The following is a 20,637-nucleotide window of genomic DNA, read 5'->3' as shown; positions in this document are numbered from 1 at the left end:
GGTAAAAGAAAAATGACAGAGAATGACTTCTGTGGGTTGCTGTGTCCCAAAACTAACAAGTCTGCTTCATTCCTTTCACTGTATCACTATGTCAAACACTCACTGAGATTTACAGGTCATTCTCAAAACACATCAGACAAAAGAAAAAGCTCAAATGGAAAGGGCAGATTTACAGATTAACTAGCAGGTTCTTCACAGGGCCCCTTCCAAAATTCTGCCCTGGCGAATTATTTACCCTTAGATCTGTGAAATGAGGACACGAATACAACACATGTTGTTGTGAGGCCTCAAACATTTATTTATGACTCTCAGCTGGCAGGTGCCTATCTAAGTGCTAAATATCATTATTATTCTCCCCAAATCTGAGTCCTTCTGTCAGCAAGTGTCTCTGCCCAGGGCTGGAAGCACTGTCCGCCCAGACAGAATCCAGAAAAAGCAGACAGCACCCCATTATAAGGAAACACACAGCTGTGCTCATCTCAGCATAAAGGCATCAATTTTACTCAGCACTGTCAAATGCAGAGTAATTATACAGGGCTGGACATGGGGACCCCGAAGCAAGAGTCCTGAAAGAGACCCCTCTCATTCAGCTGAATGAGATGCCTTCAGCCATTTGCATTGATAAACCATTATCAACCCCCACCCCACTCACAAACTCTCTGCCCTCCCACAGACCCTCTCTTTTGGAAGCAAAGGGAAGTGCTGGACAGGCTAAGCTGTTACCATAGCAGCCTCCCCTCTCCCTAACCCTCTCCCCCTCCCCCTTCCCACCACTATGGAATTATCCCATTCTGAAGTGTCCTGTTGTGTCTGTTAATACTAGATTTCTCCCAAACAATGCATCTCTCCACCCTCCTAAAATAATCAGGGGACTCCAAGGATTCTGTGTTTAGGGCTGGAGGTTCAGTAGCAGCCTTCAGTAAGCACCATGAACACTGGAATATTCATGCAGGATACTCATATCTATAGCAGCAGCCCCAGTGCCAAGAGCTCAGCTGGGAAGAAGACTGCTCCTCAGTGCTGGGGTGTCCTCTCCCCTGCTCCTGTGTGACTGAGCTGATAATGTGCTATCAGAGCAAGGAGGACACTATATAGAGGGGCTCCCCTCTGCTCTCAACAACTCTGAAACTTTGCACTGTCTTGTAATCATCTTGCTTGCTCTGCTGTTTCTAATTTGCCGTCATCAGAAGGAGTTCGTTGAGACATTTCCTAAAAGGATCCTATAATCCACCCACAGGACGGCATTGTACAGAGGTAAGAGACAACTTCTGTTAGTAGGAGCTTTTTTTGGGTTTTTATGAGCTTTCCTAATAGCATTAGTTTTAGCTGGTGCCAGTGAGGAGCAGAACACCTACTGAGGTGGATGAATATAATGGAAATGTCTGAATCTAAGAATAGGATTTTCTAAACTTCAAAGAATAATTTCCTTGTCTTTATGTCACTCCTTCAAAACAAAAAAGGTTTTCAAACTTTTGTATCTAATGTATATCCATTTGTGCCAGTTGTGTGGTATGTCTAGTGCTCTCTGACAATGCTTTGATGCTTACAATAACCAAGTGTTTCAGCTGAAAAACAGGCTCAGCAGAGAGTGATTTTCAAGAGAATAACTTCAGTCAGAAAAGGACTATTTCTAATGAAGAGTACTTTGAGTGAAGGATAGGAGATACTCATTTGACAAGACACTGAAGTCATAATCATAAAAATGCACAAACCAGAATCTGCTCTAGCTGAGAGCAAGAACAGGAATTTCTAATACCTACCACAAACCCTAACATACAGGTCAGTGGGCAAACAAAAGCTCCAAACTAGCCAGGTAACTGTGTTCAATGAGCTAAAGATTTCTCCTGCTAGTTCTTTCATTAATGACAGACAGAGCATTTGCTGAAAGACTGACTGCATTATGTCCACACTGACAGCCTTGTGGATTGTTCTCTTGCCTGTTTTGAGCACAAGAGAAACAGGGCATGAAATATGGTCAGTGTGCATGCATGTATTTCAAATGAGCAGGGACACCCCCATTTCAGCTCAGCCCGGGGAGGCCTGGGATAATGGCTCATTCCAGAACAGTGCTCTGTTCAGCAATACATAAATCACTAAATATTCACACAACATCAAGACTGCAGTCCAAGCAGAAATTACTGGATAATGAGCCAGACTCCTAAAGGAGTTTTCTGTCTGTGGAATGAAAGCCTCTTGCACCATACAGCTTAACACAGACTACACATTATAGGTCATTTGTGAAGGTTTCTAGTTTGCTCTTAGCATTTATACAGACTATAGGAATCCCAGTGATTTGTTTGTAAAAATAAAAAGACTAAACACATTTACTTTAAATTTATAGGATAAACCCAAGGAAAATAGGAGTGGAATTGCAAATAACTGCAAAGGGCTTTCAACAGCTTCTAAAGAAGACACTGTCAGAGAATTATTACTTTTCTAAAGTTGTAGAATTTTGTTGAAAGCATGTAAAGTCTAAAAATAAGCCCAACAATTAATTCTAGTGACATGATGGCTTTTTTCTGAACCTACTCAAGTGCTACACCACTATTTTCACCCATTAACTACAACTACAAAAAAAACCCATTAAAGCTGTAATTAAAATTTCATTTTAACTTAAAACATAAGCAAAATTAATCTCACTTCACCTTGCTCTAAAAAGTAAATTAGATAACAGCAGCTTTCCTGTGAAGGCTGTCATTTGCAACGACTGAATCTATTCCAATTTTATCATTAGTTCTAAGCCTCTCTCTTCCTGACACTGACATAACTGGGCTTCCAGATAGCTCTGACATGCTCCTTTCTACTCCAGCCCACAGCATTTTGCACTGAAAGCATGTCTGTATAGAAATCCACAGCAGACTCAATGCTGCCATCAGTGAGGATAAAGCTCTCAACTTTGAAGTCTTGCCTATTCTAAGTCTGGCACTGACACACAGCTGAATCTGAATTTCCAAGATCTGCCTTAGGAAAGCAATTCAAATTAATTGGTTCAGTGTATCACGCTGTTAAACTCCCAATAATCAGCTTGTAACAGGGAAAACAGGGAAAAGTCTGCTTATTCTTTCATTTTGGGAACTGATTTAAAGCATTATCAGTAAGACAAGAGCCATCCCAGTCTGTTCCATCAGACAACCCTGCTTTCTGCTTTCTCAGCTGCTCCAAGCCAGCATTTACTGCTTGCTCAGGTGTCACAACCATGGACAGAGCAATGTTTAGCCATAATACTATCCCCAGCAGGTGTGTACACAAAGATCACCTGATTTACACCTTTTGCAGATGAAAAGCATAATTAAACAATGGGCCTGACATGAAAAAAGGGTTAATAGCTAGAACATGAAGTGATAAGCATCATCATAAATTAACAGCCAGTAAAAAGGCATGGTCTCATGTGTTTCTCCTTTGGTATGCAACAGAAAAATACATATTTAAACTAATTCCATCCAGGGAGGACAAGTATGTGAGTCAATGTTACTATCCCATACAAACTTTAAAACCTGCAAGGCCCAAGAATTTACTTTGTAAGGGACAAATGAAGAATATAAACAAAAAATTGTGGTCTCATCTTTAAACTTGTAACCTTCATAAAAAAAAAAAAGAGGCATTTTCTTTTTGTATGTAAAAGCACAATTTCCCAAGTATTTTTACAGATAAGAACAAAAAGGGCTGTACAGTCTTCCTTGCACATGTAATTGCAAGTAATGGCAAGTTAGCAACTTGTAATAAATTCAGAAGAGTATCCAAGCAATGCATGAAGTAAGAAGGGCCCTCTGTGGCCATAGGCAGAACTTCAAATTTTTTAAATTTCATCCAGTCTCCCTGCTGTTGACTTTGTCTCTTCAACTGTGAACCAAACAGAAGTGATCTAGCACATTAGTCTCCATTTATTCCAGTTTTCTCTTCACCTGAAAGTAACAGCAGCCAAACTGAAGATATTAATTACCTTAGAATTTTCTTACATTTACCAATATATTTGTTTGTCCTTAATCCCATTTCAGTTCTCTATGATCCAAATATTTTTGGGCATCTGAACAATGTTGGGAAGCTGGAAGCATAATGGATATATTTAAAGATGTATTGAATACTATGGAGAAATGCTCAGTCAGTACAAAAGGCAAGACTGAGCAAAGTGGAGGTGCTGCTGCACAGACTGTAACACTTCTGAGAAATCCAAGTAATAGAGACAATGCTGGAACTTCAGACCACCTGCATTTCCCTACTACCTACACCCACAGACAAGCAATGTACAAAAAGCCGTGGGCAGGTGCTCAGAAAATCCTATCACACTTCTTGTTGATGCTGTTCAGGACATTGCAAACAGAGACTGGCAGAGCTAAGACCAGTTTTGCTAAGCTTCTACTTGGAAAAGGCTCTGGATAAACCACAGTGGAGCTCAGGTTTTTGAAGGATGACACACTTTGAGAGGTGACTGACAGCATGGGCATTATTTAAAATCTTCTCTGGATCAATTCAGCGTCAAATGAGATGTTGCTACCCAGCTGAAAAGTTTCCTTCTACATTGGAACTGGGTGCATTTGCCTTAAACACAGGACTTTAAACTAAAATAATGCTCAAAAGTTCAGGAACCCTGTGGGTTTTTAAATAACAGCAATATTTGACCTGTCTTTTATCTCTTTTAAAAACAAGACATATTCTAAGCTAGATCACCTTACAACAAATACCTGTGCTCAGAAAAGCTGACTCATCAGGAACTCCAAAGTCCTGAATCAGGCTTTCAAATTGAAATACGGCAAATACTTTCTAGTTAGATATACAGAACTCACTCCTGCTTCTCTTAACCAGACACATAAGCATCTCACATCCTGGTTATAAGACTGACCTCAGCACAGGCTAGAGACCAGCTCACCACCAGCTAGCCAGCTCTTCATTGGGGTTCCTTCCATGGGAATCACTGCTCTGGTAAACTCAGCTGAGCAGAGGGTATTCAGAATTCTAATATAATGTTTAAATTCAGACTGACCTGTCATACCAAACACTGATGCTAGCAGACAGGAGACATTGCTGACTTTCATGTATGGGTTCTTCAGTCTGTCTTTTTTTTTGTTTTGCACAGATCTCAGTTCTTCTGTAATATAACGTCTTAATTCTTTCACATTTAGGGCTTTTTCTTCTGCAGAACTGTGGAGAAAAATGAATGGGCCTGCAGCTTCAAGCCAGCTCTTCAACTGCTCAAATCAATCAAATTTCAGTTTGGAAACATCAGAGCAATGTGGCAAAGAGACACACCTTGAGAACATGATTTTTGCCATTTTCTACTTTCTGGACTTCATCCTGGCTTTTGCTGGCAATGCCCTGGCTCTCTGGCTTTTCATCCGGGACCAGAAGTCAGGCACACCTGCCAACATTTTCCTGATGCACCTTGCTGTGGCTGACCTGTTCTTTGTGCTGGTACTCCCCACCCGGCTGGTGTACCATTTTTCTGGTAACCATTGGCCATTTGGTGAGATCCCATGCAGACTCACAGGTTTCCTTTTCTACCTCAACATGTATGCCAGTATTTACTTCCTGATGTGCATCAGTGTTGACCGTTTCCTGGCCATCGTGCACCCAGTGAAGTCCATCAAGCTCCGCAGGCCCCGCTATGCCCACGTGACGTGTGTATTCCTGTGGGTCGTTGTTGGGGTGGCAATGGCACCTCTGCTGCTCAGTGTGCAGACTGTCCAGATGAAAAACACAACTGTGTGCCTGCAGCTCTACAGAGAAAAGGCCTCACGCCACGCCCTCGTGTCCTTAGCAGTGGCATTCACCTTCCCCTTTGTGACTACTGTGACCTGCTACCTACTCATCATCCAGAGCCTGAAGAGTGGGAACCGAGTTGAGAAACACCTAAAGGAAAAAGCTGTCAAAATGATCATCATGGTCCTGATGATCTTCCTAATTTGCTTTGTACCTTACCACGTCAATCGCTTCATTTATATTCTCCACTACAATGGGAGCAGAGCTTCCTGTGAAACACAGCGTCTGCTGGCCCTCAGCAACCGTGTCACCTCCTGCCTCACCAGCCTCAACGGGGCCTTCGACCCCATCATGTATTTTTTTGTGGCTGAGAAATTCCGTGAGGCTTTGTGCAATCTGTTCTGCATTAAAAAGACCATAATGTTGCCTCAAACATATGAGGGTAAGACAAATGAAAGCTCACTAAGTGCTAAATCTGAACTGTGAACATGACTCTTATCAGTGCTTCATCTTAAGAACACTCTCTTCCACCAAAATCAGCTGAGAGCACAAATATGCAGCAAGACAGTCCAACCAGAGTCAAACTCATCCTGAAAAGAGAAGTTCTGTTGTTTTTATGGGGCTGCCATTAACAAGAACCCCTTGACCATAGAGAACACATGTGTTTGTGTTGCTGAAACTGCAAACAGAAGGACAGATCCTCTGGTTTCCAAGAACTGAAACTGAGGGTTGAGCATTTAGGAATAGGGAAGGGGGACAATGAGGGAAATGGACCCATGTATTTTTTTTTTCTTTGAAAGAACTGAATTCCCAAAGCACTCAGTGCTTTCTCTGCACAATGCATACAGCCTTATTTAAAATTTCACATTGTTCCAGCAGTAGAGATCCACTCCTGAGACAGACCTGCCCGATGAAAAAACCTCCACATTTGCACATCTTGTTCAAGTTTCTGAATTCAAAGTGTTTATATGTAATAGAGAGAAAACTGGTACTAAATGGTGACAGGAAAAAAAAAATCAGAATGAAGCAATGAACCCAGTCTGGACAGGAATTAAGACAGAAGAGATTCCTAGCTTTAAGATGGTTTACAGTTCTTTTTTGTGACTTATCTAGCAAGACTACTCCTTCACTATGGATAAGTAGAGATTATTGTTATTCTCACTGATACAAACTGCATCCAGCAAAACACGCCTGCTACAATGAAAAGGGAAAAAAAACACACAAGCTTCCAATAATATTTCCTAAAAGACTGCTTCAATGCTATGGATATAAATATTACAGGAAATCATGTGGCAGGTGAAATATATTGTTACAGAGATACACACACACCTATCTCTCTGCTAAGTTTTGGGAACGAGTTCCTTACCATCTGAGATTTGGTCCACAAATTACAAAATCAAACATACTTTATCTTGCTTGAACTTTTATCCTGACTGCTTCCTCAAAACACCCTAAGTGCTATTCCAACAGCCCATTCTAGCAAGATGAGATGCCAAAATAAAATCAATTATGCCCAGCTCAAAAAACTAATGCACAGAGGTTACATGCAGTATGAAAAAATAAGAGGGAGTTGAGAAGACTCCCTGCTGGACAGATACAAGTATGTGAACTTTTCTTCCTTCCTTCACCACTTAGTTAGTGAAAATATAAACTCTAGGAAACTACTAGGCTTTGCTCATAACATATGAAAGCCTAAAATTAACTCTGAATTGTGCAACACTGTCTTTTAACTGCTGGACTGTTTTATTTTCTTATAATGGTATGCTTTTGTATAAGCTCTCTTTTGTGTTTTTATTTCTTATTTCCAAATTAAATGCATTAATTGACCTCTAGGATTCATTGTGTATTTCTGCATTTAAAACAAATAATTTCTGAAGACCAGTGGAATGACAGGCTGAAAAGACTTTGCTGTAATCATTGTGTTGTTCTTTTGGCCTTTTGCTACATCTTGATTTCCTGCTCAGCAGCTTACTTGATGAACAGCCTGCCTGAGATCACCTAATCCCTTTTTTCACTTATTATGCAGCCTTCTGCCTGAAATTCCTTTCTTTTCCAGAATGCATTCACTAGCCACTAAAACTTGAGTTTCTATTGAAAACAAGAACATATTTCATTGGATGAAGAACTTCTCACCTAACAAGTTATTCCTAAACTTTCTTCTGTACCTTTTCAAGCTTTCCTTCTCAGTGTAAAACTAACTGACCACTCTCAGCAGCTCATAGCTGCATCAATAACACATTAATAAAACTTTCTGTCCTCCTGCTCCCTCTTACCTGCCAGCATTCTTCACAAAACCCAGGTCAGCAAGGGTCACATCGCAGAGCTCACAGCGGAAACATTCTGGGTGCCAGTTGTTGTTCATTGCCTTGATAACACGCCCAGTAATGAACTCACCTGCAAAAGGAAACCATGAGATCCATGCAGAAAACAGTCTAATCAAAATCTACTGTCCTTCACAGTCCTTCCACTTTAATTCCATAACTACTATTACAGTCTAACTTTGACAAAAAAACAAAATTATTCCCTCAACCAGAAGAGCCCAAAATCACTGCTGGTATCATGCTTTGTTCTCATCCAGAGCTCCCGACTCCTTAAAGCAACCCCAACAACCTCAGCCCAAGGGACTGGATGTCCCAGCAATGCTGCAAGGTTTGCACAGCCCTGCAGTTGTTAAGCCCTGGTTGATATTTGCCATTTCTTACCACATTCTCCACAGCAAGGAGCAAACAGCATCTGGAAGTCATGCTCACAGTACTTCCTACCTTCAAACTGCAAACAAAACGAGAGAGGAGGAGTCCTCATGAATAACTGAACTACTTTTACATATTGACAGTGCAGCATGATTTTCCATTGATATGACCATTTAATCAAGGTCACATTTTCCAGTTCTAGCCCCCTACACACCTGTTTTTCAACTCTTAAAGGCTCTCATTCAAGAAATATCCACATATGGCTTCAGCCTCGTGGTGAATTTGCACAGGTAAATTAATAGCAATGCTGCTAGAGTACAGTAAAAATCCTGAAGAATACCCCAAAATCCTTTCATTATAGTTGTGTTTAATTTCATTTTTGCTTTAGTTTAGTTCAGAACCACTGTTCCTCCTACATGAGGCCAAAACTAATGCCAAAATAAAATACAACAAGTTTAAACCAATATGTTATTCAAAATGTGTGCTTGTGCATATTCTGTAAAAGAACTCAATCTAGCTTTTAAATGGGTTCACTTATTACAGTGGCCCAACTGGAACAGTTTAGTACAACTGTCTAAAAATAAAGACAAAAAATCACTTTTGTCTAATGAAATATTAAGGCCAGGTTGGACAGTGCTTTGAGCAACCTGTCCAGTGGAAAGTGGCCCTGCATGGTGATTTGTAAAGTCCCTTCCAACCCAAACATTTTGTGATTTTGTGATGATTAACAAAACACTTTTTATTTTCTTTTTGAAATGCGTGTTACCCAAAGAGCAGCTTTTGCTGTGAGAAGAAAAAAAAGGGAAATTAAGTTGGAAGCTCCTCCAAAAAATGGCAACAAATATTTATGGCTAAGAAATTAAACACGCAAGAAAGCTGAGAATTCCTTGCACTTTATCAGAGCTATTTCTCCTCTCTTCCAAGCAGCATGGGAACTCACCTCATAGAAGAGTCCCTCTGGGAACTGCCGGAAGCACTGGGCACAGACAAAGCAGCTCTCGTGGTACAGCTCCCCATTGCTGTTCACAATCCTCTCGGCAGGGTCGAAGCGCGCCTGGCAGCGCTCGCACACGGCGTTGGCCAGAGCGTCAGACATGTTACTGCAATAAAGGCAAGAGCAAGAGCATTTACCAACACAACATTCCAGCTAATTTAAACTCCCTTTTGCAACAAAAAGATCAATGAGTCACTGACATCACTTAGAAATAAGGTTCTGACAACTCATATGTGGCAGATGAGGTCAAGTAACAGATGTACCTATTGCACACTTTTGGCTACTTCACCAAAGTTTCACCCCATTACATCATACTGCTAACAGCTCATAGCAAATACCCACTATTTTTCACAAATCATCAGTTTGGGGAGCAGCAAACCCAATGATCCTGACTTCTTGGGCCCATGGATTTTCTGATGTGTAGTCAGCACTGATATCCCACTGCACTCTCCCCTTCACTGTCAGCAGTAACAAATCATTTCCCCCTCCACAGGCCCCTGTCCTCCTGACAAATTAGTTCAAACTGTCAAACGCAAAAGAGAAGTCCCTCTAGCTGGCATGGCCAACACCTCAGCTTCATTTCCTCAGAACATGAGGCAAGCCCCCCCCCGCCCCCCCAAGCCACACTTATAAATCACGTAACATTTCCTCAACCTACCCTAGAATAAGGAATCACCCTAATCTCTTCCACAAAGTTCTCATGCTTGCCAGCATGCTACTATAAGTTAATGCAGTTTTAAAATGTATAGCACATGTGCAAAGCAGGGGGGAAAAATTATCAGGTATATCTCAGTTTCTTGTTGCAGTGTGATTTTCCTTTTAACCACCAGACTATCCAACGGTGTAAAACCTCAATATTACTACACCTTTAGTTATAGAAATTTTTTTTTATGCCTTCTGGACACCTTTTGATTTCCATGATTGGAAAGACTGCAATTTTATAGGCAGAAGTATAAAAAATTGCTACCATGTTAAAAAAATCTCCAAACTACTTGTATGGTACTTTCCTGAGGTAGGTAATATATGCATAAAATGAAAGACAGCTTGCTTTACAAGGCTTTTTTCTTTCTTTTTAGATTCAAAGGTACTCTGAACTGATTTTCCACTGTTACTCAACAACCCAACATGCTACTTTCCCCACCTCCTCATGGAGAACAGTAATTCAAGAAGCTTTTCCAGGAGCAGATTCTCTTTGCTCTGGTCAGAGATGTGCTCTCCAAACCAGGCCAGTGTCTGTATTCCAGCGCTTCATGCCCAGAGCACAACTGGAATGAGCAGGGAGCAGCCTCACACTCCTGGGGCAGCACAACCAGCCCTGACTCCAGCTGCCTGAGCTGAGCCAAGTGTCTCTCCTCTGCAGAGGGGACACCCAGGGCACACCCTGGGCTGTGACCTAGAGCCACCCCTCAGTAAAACCAGACTGACTTTCTATGCTGCAGTTCCAAGGGAGGCAAAAACCAAGACAGACCACAATAGTTTCAAGAATGGAGTACCAATTTAGCAAAAATTTGTTACAACTCGTTTCCTTCTTGCAGTACAAAGGATATGTAAAAAAACAGACATGGACTGGAATTAGGGACAAGAGGAAATCCTGTAATTTCATAAACTAGAGATTATAGGTTAAAGAAATATTTTTTATCCTGACACAGTACCAAGGGAATGGGTCAACACTAAAACATCAGTGTTTGCAGCAAAGCCATCACCTAATCAGCTTGGTTTTCAGTCATCACTCTTCCAGCTACACCACACAAATCTGTACCAGGACTTGAAAATATAATCTTCCCTTCAAGTACTTCTTCCCTGTTGAAAAATTCAGTTCCTAAATTCCAAGACTTGAGCTAGCCTACAGCCAAGATTAATAAAGACTGATGTCATCATAGTGAAAAATCTCCTCTAGGAGAAAAACCAGCAAGTGTTACACTTTAGACACTAACAGCAAAGCAATATCTTGTGTTTGTTGGGTTTTTTCCTTTATAAATGTGAAATCAACGTTTAAAAAAACCCCTAGTTTTCTTTCTTTTTTTCCTTCTCCCAAGGGACACACCAGTGCCAGTATCAACATGCAGGGTGAACTCTGCTAGAGCAGCCATCTCCACAATGGCATTTCACAACAACTCAAGCCTGCAACCTGCATGAAATGCACTGCAGCTGTGACACTGCACAGCAACCACCCCAGGAGGGATTCCCACACAAGTCCCACCACTGTCTTGGTAACAAAGATAATGGTGACCCAGGGACTCCCCTGATGTTGATGCTGCTCCTGACAAGACTTCCTCAAAAGCATAAGAAAGATGATCGTGATACAGTCTGAGCTGTCCACCCAAATGAGCTAATAAGTGTGACTCATTATGTGGATGAGAGAAACTATTAGTCCAGGAAAATATAAATAAAAGAACCACTACAAAAAATAACAACTCAGTTCTCTGCCTCAGCTGAACCTTTTGGGAAGAGCCAGACTACAGGAGTCAAGTGAACCACATCAGCTCCTGACCAATGTACCTCCTGTAAGGCAAACCAGCAGCTGTGGCTTTCTGACAATCCACACCAAGAGTTTTGCATCCTTGCTCTTTTTCCATTTTTAACTCTGCATCCCTTTTCGCTTAAGACATTTTATTGTCTTGTACTCAAGCTACAATTTGCCATTTCATCATTGCCCTAAAGATATGACTTTGCATTTATTCAAAGGTTTAACTTTAACATCTGCCAATTTCTTAATTTCCCCTGAGTACACGCCCCTGCATGCCCTCTTGTTTATACAAAACCAAGCATTTTTTCAACTAGCTCAAGGTTAAAATTAATCAAAGCTGGAAGGCAGAGGGAGCACCTTGCTAATTCACAGCATTTTTATGGTTCAGTTTACTACACTGCTGCAAAAGCACTTCTGCTGGCAGCACAGGGAAAGGAAGAGTAACACCACAACCATCCTTTTGAAAAGTCTGACTTGCTGTGCCACTCATCAGATATCTACACCCAAATCTTTCCCACAAAGGACAGTCCCCAATATAAAGCGCTTCTTCTATTCTGTTTGCTCATTGATTTTTTGCTATCCAGTAAAATAAAGAATCTTCCTCTGTTTTAACAATAAGCTGGTGACACAAAGACAGGAAAGGCTGTTAAAACACGATGAGATCAGCATCCTGAAGTTATCCTGTCCTGCACAAACACAAAAAATATCAGCATTGGAACAATGCTTTTCCCAATCTTTCATCAGTATGTGCTGTATCTTTAAAAGATTATCTTTGACAAAGTACCTGATTTACAGAAATTATGTTGTTACCATTATAACTAGGTTTCTCATGCTTTGACTTCTCAGAAGTATTTACTCTAAAGTACCAGCATAGGTCTTGAATGGAAAAAAAAAAAAGAAACAAAAAAGAGAAACAAAAGTTCCTTCTTTACAGAAATATTTGAAAGCATTTTACCTCCTTCTATCACTGAAGTCAACACTACCTCTGTTTGAAAACATTTGTTCACAGGGATCTACCACTGGTGACAGATGGAGGAAAAAGAAGCAAATATAATAATTCCAATGCTAAGAGATCAGAAGAGGAGCTCCAGCCTTCACCATCACATTGCAGATTTCATTATTTTAAACGTGGCTACAAGGCAAAATGAACCAGACATTGGACAATCAGGAGAACAGATGAACAGCCTCAGATTTTGCCTCAGAAGAAAAGGAACTGCAGGAGTGAGGAGTGCTTCTGTCAGAAAAGCCCAGTCAAAAAAAGTTTTCTTTAATTGCTTTCAAAAGTTTTTTGACTTTAGTGTCACAGAGTTCCTCTTCATCACAATGCTGAATGAAGAATTGTTTAATAGTGACCCAAAATCTTGCAGATACAAAAAGAAAGCAAGAAAATACTTGGAGACACAAGAACCCAGAGCATTATCCAAACCTCGGCAGAGAGCAAAACCTATGCTGTGGAACCCTAAAAATGTGTTTTCTGCTCATTCTGATCTACCAGTAGGAGCAAGTGTATACAGAAAACATCACAACATGATTACATTTCTGGTAAGTATGCACAGACAGATATGATGAACTGGAAGAGCTATCACCACTTGTTTGTGTCACAGCAGCCAAGACAAAAATGAGAGCGCTCCAGGAGAGGGGCTGGTTCCCACCCCCACAGCACAGCTGAGAATTACTGACTTAAAGCCCTCAATGTTGCCAAAGATACAAATGAAATCTGCTGGGACAATACCAGAGTTTTTGATTAATTTCACAGATAATGACTAATGCAAAGAACAAAAGAGGAAGGGTGTCAGTTCATGAACGAGGGCTGAAAAACAGCCCCCAGCTATCCTTATCATTCCAAAAATCTCTCTGCAATGGACTTATCTGGACAACTTTTCCAAACAGAATCAACTTCTTTAGTATGCTTATTATTAAACTTGTCATAAAATGTTGGAAAAAATATTTCCCATTTGTTTAATGCATGATTGGTTGTGCATTTGGTAAACTACACGCATAGCTTAACATTTTCAGCCTTTCTCCTTATACTTGCATTGAATTTTCAGTTCATGCTAAATACTTTTTCACTGACTAAATAAGAAATTAATAATGTTTCTCTCAGTATATCTTCCTTGATCATGCAGCCCCCAAACTCTCTGTGAAATAAACACTTTTCTTTCTTACTTAGAACACAGGGATAACCAAAATTAAGAAAAACATCCAAATGTAACTTATGGTCACAATATGAGAAAAAACCAAATGTCTCCTTGGGCCTACCAGCAACAGCAATTTGCAATTGAGTAGAAACTGGAGGGGTTAAAAAATAAAATTACACATATTGCAGCTGAGGCCAGAGTACAAGGTCTGTATGGCTGACCTGCAGGAAGCTGCAATCAGGCAGACTTTTGAGACTAGCACCAGAAAAATCTCTTGGTATTCACACAGAAAAGTCCTATGCCATGGATACTTGGGAGTCCCTCTCAACACCAGGACATACTTGTTACCAGTAAATGATGACCAATTACTTGTAAAGACACACAGTTAGCAGAGTTCACTCAGCCCAGGTAAATATAAACATAAAGAAACATACAGGTTTTAAATCAAATATTCCTCTTGCACAGGAAAACCACCCTTTTATTATCAAGTATGCACCACTTCATCCAGAATGTCTATTTGAGAAACAACTCCTTACACACATTACATCTTTCTCTTCTTCACTTCCACTAGCTCAAAGGAGCTTAAATATGATGTGTGTTTACCAGCACTGACAACACAAATCATTCCCCACATGTATTCACCAATTATCTCCAACAAGCAGCAGCACTACTGCTGGATTACTCTGCTTTGCCCGAATAAAGAACATAAACTATCAAGGCCTATCAGGAAGGAGAAGCAAAAATTATCACTAGCTCAAAACCCATGGATAAAATAATTCAGGAGAGAAACATCTCAAATGGATTAAAATTGTCAGCACTGTGACCTGCTCAATAAAATCAAAATATATTTGCTTTATGCTTACGTTGCTTCAAGAACTATGATGTGAAAAACATACTCAGTTTATTTGTACATCTGCTTTTTCAGAGCTTTTCCTTCCTCTCACAGGCCTCTTTCATGCTTCTCACTTTTCCTGACCAGCACTGTCTCCACTCAATGGCATCACCATTTCCTTCACCTCCTTGTTAGCTCCCCTCATTAAATTCTCATACGTTCACACCCACAGCTTCTCGTAGGAAAAATAAAAAATTTACCAACTAACTAAGAGCTATTAGCTAAAAAGAGCAGGAAAAGGAGAGTTTTAGTGAGGGATGCACAACTTATATTGAGAAGCCAAACTAATTCCTCGTGTCCAGGTAAGCATCAGGCCAACTTCCTGCTAAGAAAAGTCTAAAATTCAGAACTAACTGCTAGAAAAAGAAAACTATCTCTCCTGGATACTCACTGCTCTCTCCAGTGACTCAGACTTCAGATCCCATATTGCTGCTGCAGCTCACAGTTCTCCCAAAATGCAAGAAACTAAGTTTGATTTAACTACTGCTAAGTTACTGCCACAGCATATATTGCAGTTGAGACAGCCATGACACACAGAGCATCACCACACAATTTCAGAAAGCTCCAACTCAGTTGGAGCTTACACAGTTACACCTTACCTCTTCACAAGGCTGCAACCATTGGCCCTCCTTGTTCTGTAGCCCAGCCTTTTATCCCCTCCTGTTGATGCCCTGCACCTGTGTGCCCTCTGTTCCCTTTGGTGTCATTGCTGTCAGTGCTGCTCACAGCTGTGCCCATTGGGGATGAGGCTGGGCCATTACCACAAACTGTGTACCTACAATTTACCTCCTGCACAAAATTAACTAATGAAAATTCAGGAGTAAAATTTTAATGTGAAGCCTGGAAAAAGTAATGATCATGTCAAGCAATGGAATAGCCTGGACAGATTTAAGAAGCTCTGGTTTACACGTTCTCATGAAGCAGCTACAGTTGAAAGCTTTGGTTTCGGAAGCTGGATTGGAGTTATTTACAAAACCTAAAATCAATGAACTTGCTATTAACAGTACAGGTAAAGAATTGACTACTGAACCCTAAAACCCAAAGAATGAAAGAATTTTATCAACATTTTGAAAAATTACTGCATTTCACCCTTATTTTACTCCCACAGTGCCCAAATGCTTCACCATTAACACCACTAACACTGTCACAATTTGACACTGGACAAAAACCAGGCACTCAAACAGTCACTCACTCACCCTCCCCCGCTACAGCTGGGCAGAAGAGAGGAAAAAAATTAAACAAAGAGTTCATGAGTTGAGATAAGGACTGGGAGAAAACATTCCAAGGGCAAAACAGTCTCAACTCAGAGGCACAAAGTGTATTTCTTACTAAAAAAGTGAGAGGAGGATAATGAGAAATAAATAAGCCCTTAAAACACATTTTTTCTCCCAACACCTCCCTCCTTCCCACAGAGAGTGCAGAGACACAGGGCATGGGGGTTTTGGTCAGTTCATCACCCGTGGTTTCTCTCACTGCTCAGGGACAGGAGCCCTCCCATGTGAGACCGTGGGGTCCCTGCTCACAGGAGACAGCTCTCCAACATGGTTCCAATCTCACATGCAGCAGTCCTCCCAAAACTGTTGCGGCATTGGACACTCTTCCATGGGGTGCAGTCCTCCTCCAGACTGGAAGCAGGGCCCCCTCTCTCCACTCGGTCTCCCACTGGATCACAGCCTCCTCCAGGCATCCATGTCCTCTGGTGTGGGCACCTTTCCCACAGGCTACAGGTGGATCTCTGCAACCCCCATGGATCCCTATGGGCCGTGGGTGGATCTCTGCATCCCCCATGGATCCCTATGGGCTGCAGGGGCACAGCTGCTTCACCAAGGTCCTCACCACAGCCTGCAGAGAAATCTCAGCTCCAGCACCTGGAGCCCCTTCTCTCTCTCCTTCTCCACTGACCTTGGTGTCCATGTTGTTTTCCTCATGCGCTCTCACTTCCTTCTCTTCTCTGGCTAGTAAAAAATTGTGCCCCACTTTCTTTTGATTTTCTTCTTCAATGACATCACAAAGGCATTACCAATAGCTCTAAGTGGCCCAGCCTTGGCCATGTCCATCTTCAGAGCCATCAGGGACTGGCTCTGCCGGACATGGTGGAAGCCTCTACCAGCCTCTCACAGAAGCCACCTCTGTGGCCACCCCTACTGCCAAAAACCAGGCCATGCAAAACCAACACAAGCACTAATGCTGGTTCTGAACAGTCCAGCACAGAAATGGGAAAGGTTCTCTGTTGTTGCCTTCCTGTTATTGTTAAAAACTGAAAGCTTTCTCATCAGGAAAGTCCTTTCCTTCTTAATCTACTTGGAAATGAAAACAAAGCCACCTCCTCCCCTCTGGCTCTGCGCCAACAATTCTCACTTTAAATAAAGCAGCCCCACCACCAGAACCGAAAATCTATCAAATCCTGCAAAATGCTTTCACAACGCCATTCCCTTCACCTTGGAGACCTACCCAGGAGTGCCAGGTGCCGTGTGTGTCCTGCTGCTCAGCAGGGACCCCGTGCCACTGAGGCGATCCTGCCGGCGCTGGTAGAGCTTGGAGGCTGCCAGCCCGCGGAGCCTGAGGCCGGCCATGCACCCCGGCCCCTCTGCAGGGAGTGCAGGGACACGGCGGGAGCAACGCCGGCAGCGCGACGCTCAGTGAGTCACCTTCCTGCGGGCTGCTGGTTTACATTGCAGAAGAGCTGAAGCAGGATGCACAGACACCCCAGCAAGCACAGCCTCTCTGCCATTCTGCCATATCCTTAAAGACCTGACAGCCTCCTTCCTGTATTCCACTAGGAATTATTTACTTAATGCAGCACACTAGGGGCTACCTCATTCTTTCCTAGCCTTGCAGAATGTATCTGTATAAATGTCACAACTGAGGTAAAAAAAATAAATCCTGAGTCTTCACATAATTAAGACACTTGAATCAGAAAGAAACCTTTCTGATCGAAACACAGCAAAATGGAGAAAGGCAAAGCAGATTACTAGAGCTTTGACAGCAAAGACTACAGTTTACTGCAGATCAGTATCTGACCGCAGCATCTCCAAGTGCTTCCCTGCAGGCTGCTGTACTACACCATGTCCTAAGATACTGTAAACAACAGAGCTGTTCCTTCCACTTGGACAAAGCATATTCCAAGAAACAAGGTTGCAAACACTTCTGCTCTCCGGCCTCACTGCAGCCGCTCACAGCAGAGGGTCAGGAAGCAGGGAGGAAGAACATACTTGGCATTCCAGGCTCCAGAGCTCTCTGGCCTTCAAGAACTACCATGAAAATATCCTAAGAGTCATTATTAACAAATTACTTTTTAGTAAACTTCAAGAAAACAAAAGGGGAGGGAAGGGGAGGGGAGAGGATTTTTGTAGCATGACTGATGACTTCATGAGTTCTAAATTAATATTAACAACCAGGAATCCCTTCAGACACTTAAAGAAAACCAGAAGGGTTTACTGGGGCCCAGTAGAACAGGCATGAATAGAGAACAAAATATTTCTAAATTCACAAATCAGCAGTCTTAAAATCTACAATGCACTCGCCATTTCCTTGAGAGCTTCAGCTCCTAACCTGACAGCAATCTGCCACTACCATTTCTTTCAGACTGTAGGCATAGTTTACCCATTTCTACTTTAGAATACAAATGGAATAAAGAAAAATGCAATAAACAATTTTTAAAATGTAAGATTAAATCACCATTTAACTTCTAGCAAAAAATTAAATCACCACAACAATAATCTCCCTCATCCTTAAGCAATCTGACAAAACCCCTCCTTCTCTCTAAACACTTAAGATTTTACGTGACTCATATGACATTATTCCATTGGTTTTCAAATAATCACTCTTCCATGGAAACTATGACTGTCTTCTTCAAAAGGGAAGATGAGGGAATTAAAGGAAAAAAAACCCCAAAATCTCAACAGCAAACATCCTGTCTTCCCATCCTTCTACACAAGCTCCTCACTCACTCCTCTCTTGCCACCTTACACACAGAGTGAAAATGCACAGGTTTGTTTTGTCTTTCCCTCTTGACAGATTGCTTTAAAGAGACAGGGTTGATGCCAAACACTTGTAGGTGGTTACTTTCTGGGCCACAGCAGAGAAGAAAGCAGCCAGACTTCTTTCAGGCATTTTCAGCTTCTCCCTCAGAGAAGGATCTCTATGGCCCCAGAACAGACTGAGGACCTTCCTATCTAGAGAGCAACAGAGAGCAAGTTTAGATAGAAAGATTAAGATTAAAACCACATTTTCAACCCAGAAGAGCAGAAAGGGCTGCTCCTAACTCAGAGAGATAAAACATCTCTTATATAATGCAGGTACTGTCTACTCAGTGCCAAGAATCTTTTGTAATATTGTCCTTTAGACTCCCTCCTATCTCAACCCATTTTAATTGCAACTGCTTCATGTAAAGCAGCAGCTCTCTACTGAATTAAAGAAGTATTTAACTAGCTAGCCTAATTGAAAATAATATACTGTTATTTCTTACCTTCACTGGATTAGGAACAATCAATAAGCATATCTGTAAATGCAGCTGCTCTTCTTTTGTTGACTACAGGAAGTACATAGGCGTATCCAGATCCCAATTTGACTAAGTATAGTGATAACAAAAATTTCTTATGAAGTTAATTTTACGCTCTGAAACATGCACTTGGGAAATATTTTTTCGTGTGCTTTATATTAGGTCACTTTCTAAAGGCAACACAAAACAGCCCAGGCATATTTCACCTTTGAGTTTTCTAATCAACATCACAGCAGCAAAGACTTAAAGGAAACTCTCTTCCATTCTTGTTTAGTTTCTGCTTTGGGCATTTGACAACATTTTGCTCACTGGTCATTCACAGATCCTCTATCTTAGGAATAAGCTCATCACGAAGATAAAGAAAAATAAAACAACAAAATCCAGCTAACCAAATAAAATTAATCAACTCCACCCCAAACTCCAACAATCCTCAAAAAGGCAAAAGTCAAAATGAACAGATGGACTAAATATATCAAATACAATTCTAGAAGCAGTCTTCCCTTATTTATTGGTCACGAAATACCGTAGTTATCTTCTAAATGCTCCAAAAATCACAACTACTGTATTTATCAACACTGGAAATCACAGAAAGACTGCTTCGAAACATACTGTTGTTACATCTAATACACTATCTCTTACACAGAATTAGTTTTCAAATGTAGTTAAAACAACATGTAACCTCCTAAAAGTAAAGAGTGTGGCCAGCAGGTCAGGGAGGTGGTTCTCCTCCTCTATTTCCCCAACAGCCCAGCCCAGGGCTGGCAGTCACAAATATTATTTCTAAAATCCAATTATCTAGTTATCAGTTTTCTCTAGCAAAGCACAATCCTCACAATGTAAAAATATAACTAGTGATATGTTTAAGATTTGCATTTCATTTGCTACATAGCCACCTAATTTTAGTAATTTTTTTTACTATGAGTACACAAAAAGAAAGATGTGCATTTCTTTTTCCTGGACTTATACTTTTCCCCAATGCTAAAAATCAATAAATCAAATCACTGCAGTTTTTTAAATTCAGGAGATGCTCTCTGCAGCCAAATGAAATAGAACACAATGAAAATGGAGTTATTTTTAATGTATTTTAATATTAATAATGCATCTGTAATCAGATTATCTAGAAGAGAGTCCTTTCATATTTCTACTTTATAAGAAAGGTGAAGTAAAAAATAATACTGTTTCAGCACCCCATGTTTTCCAGTCTTTTTCACTTTAGAACACTCTAAAACAACACAATCATTCCCTGTGTCAACAGTTTCAA

General features: G+C 41.1%; 2 protein-coding genes across 6 annotated transcripts in view; one reads left to right on the top strand and one right to left on the bottom strand.

Moving 5' to 3' along the window:
* LIMS2 (LIM zinc finger domain containing 2) overlaps positions 1–20,637 on the bottom strand; it is a 32,202-nt gene that overhangs the window by 9,291 nt on the left and 2,274 nt on the right. For 3 of the 5 annotated variants that reach the window (XM_059479602.1, XM_059479604.1, XM_059479603.1), the window contains exons 2-4: positions 9,325–9,484; positions 8,397–8,463; positions 7,968–8,088 (exon numbers count right to left, since the gene is read on the bottom strand). In XM_059479602.1, the coding sequence (XP_059335585.1) occupies positions 7,968–8,088; positions 8,397–8,463; positions 9,325–9,484 (348 nt within the window). Of the gene's footprint in view, positions 1–7,967; positions 8,089–8,396; positions 8,464–9,324; positions 9,485–16,777; positions 17,048–17,326; positions 17,444–20,637 lie in introns of those variants that run through there. The other 2 variants (XM_059479599.1, XM_059479601.1) reach the window with 2 other exon arrangements.
* Positions 5,149–6,180, top strand: GPR17 (G protein-coupled receptor 17). The gene has a single exon (XM_059479629.1). It carries the CDS (start codon positions 5,149–5,151, stop codon positions 6,178–6,180), a length of 1,032 nt encoding a protein of 343 aa, XP_059335612.1.

This window comes from Ammospiza nelsoni, chromosome 10 (genome assembly GCF_027579445.1).
Source record: "Ammospiza nelsoni isolate bAmmNel1 chromosome 10, bAmmNel1.pri, whole genome shotgun sequence".
NCBI classification, from domain to species: Eukaryota; Metazoa; Chordata; class Aves; order Passeriformes; family Passerellidae; genus Ammospiza; species Ammospiza nelsoni.
The sequence above is the reverse complement of the archived record's forward strand: the minus strand, read 5'-3'. Positions and strand labels throughout refer to the sequence as shown.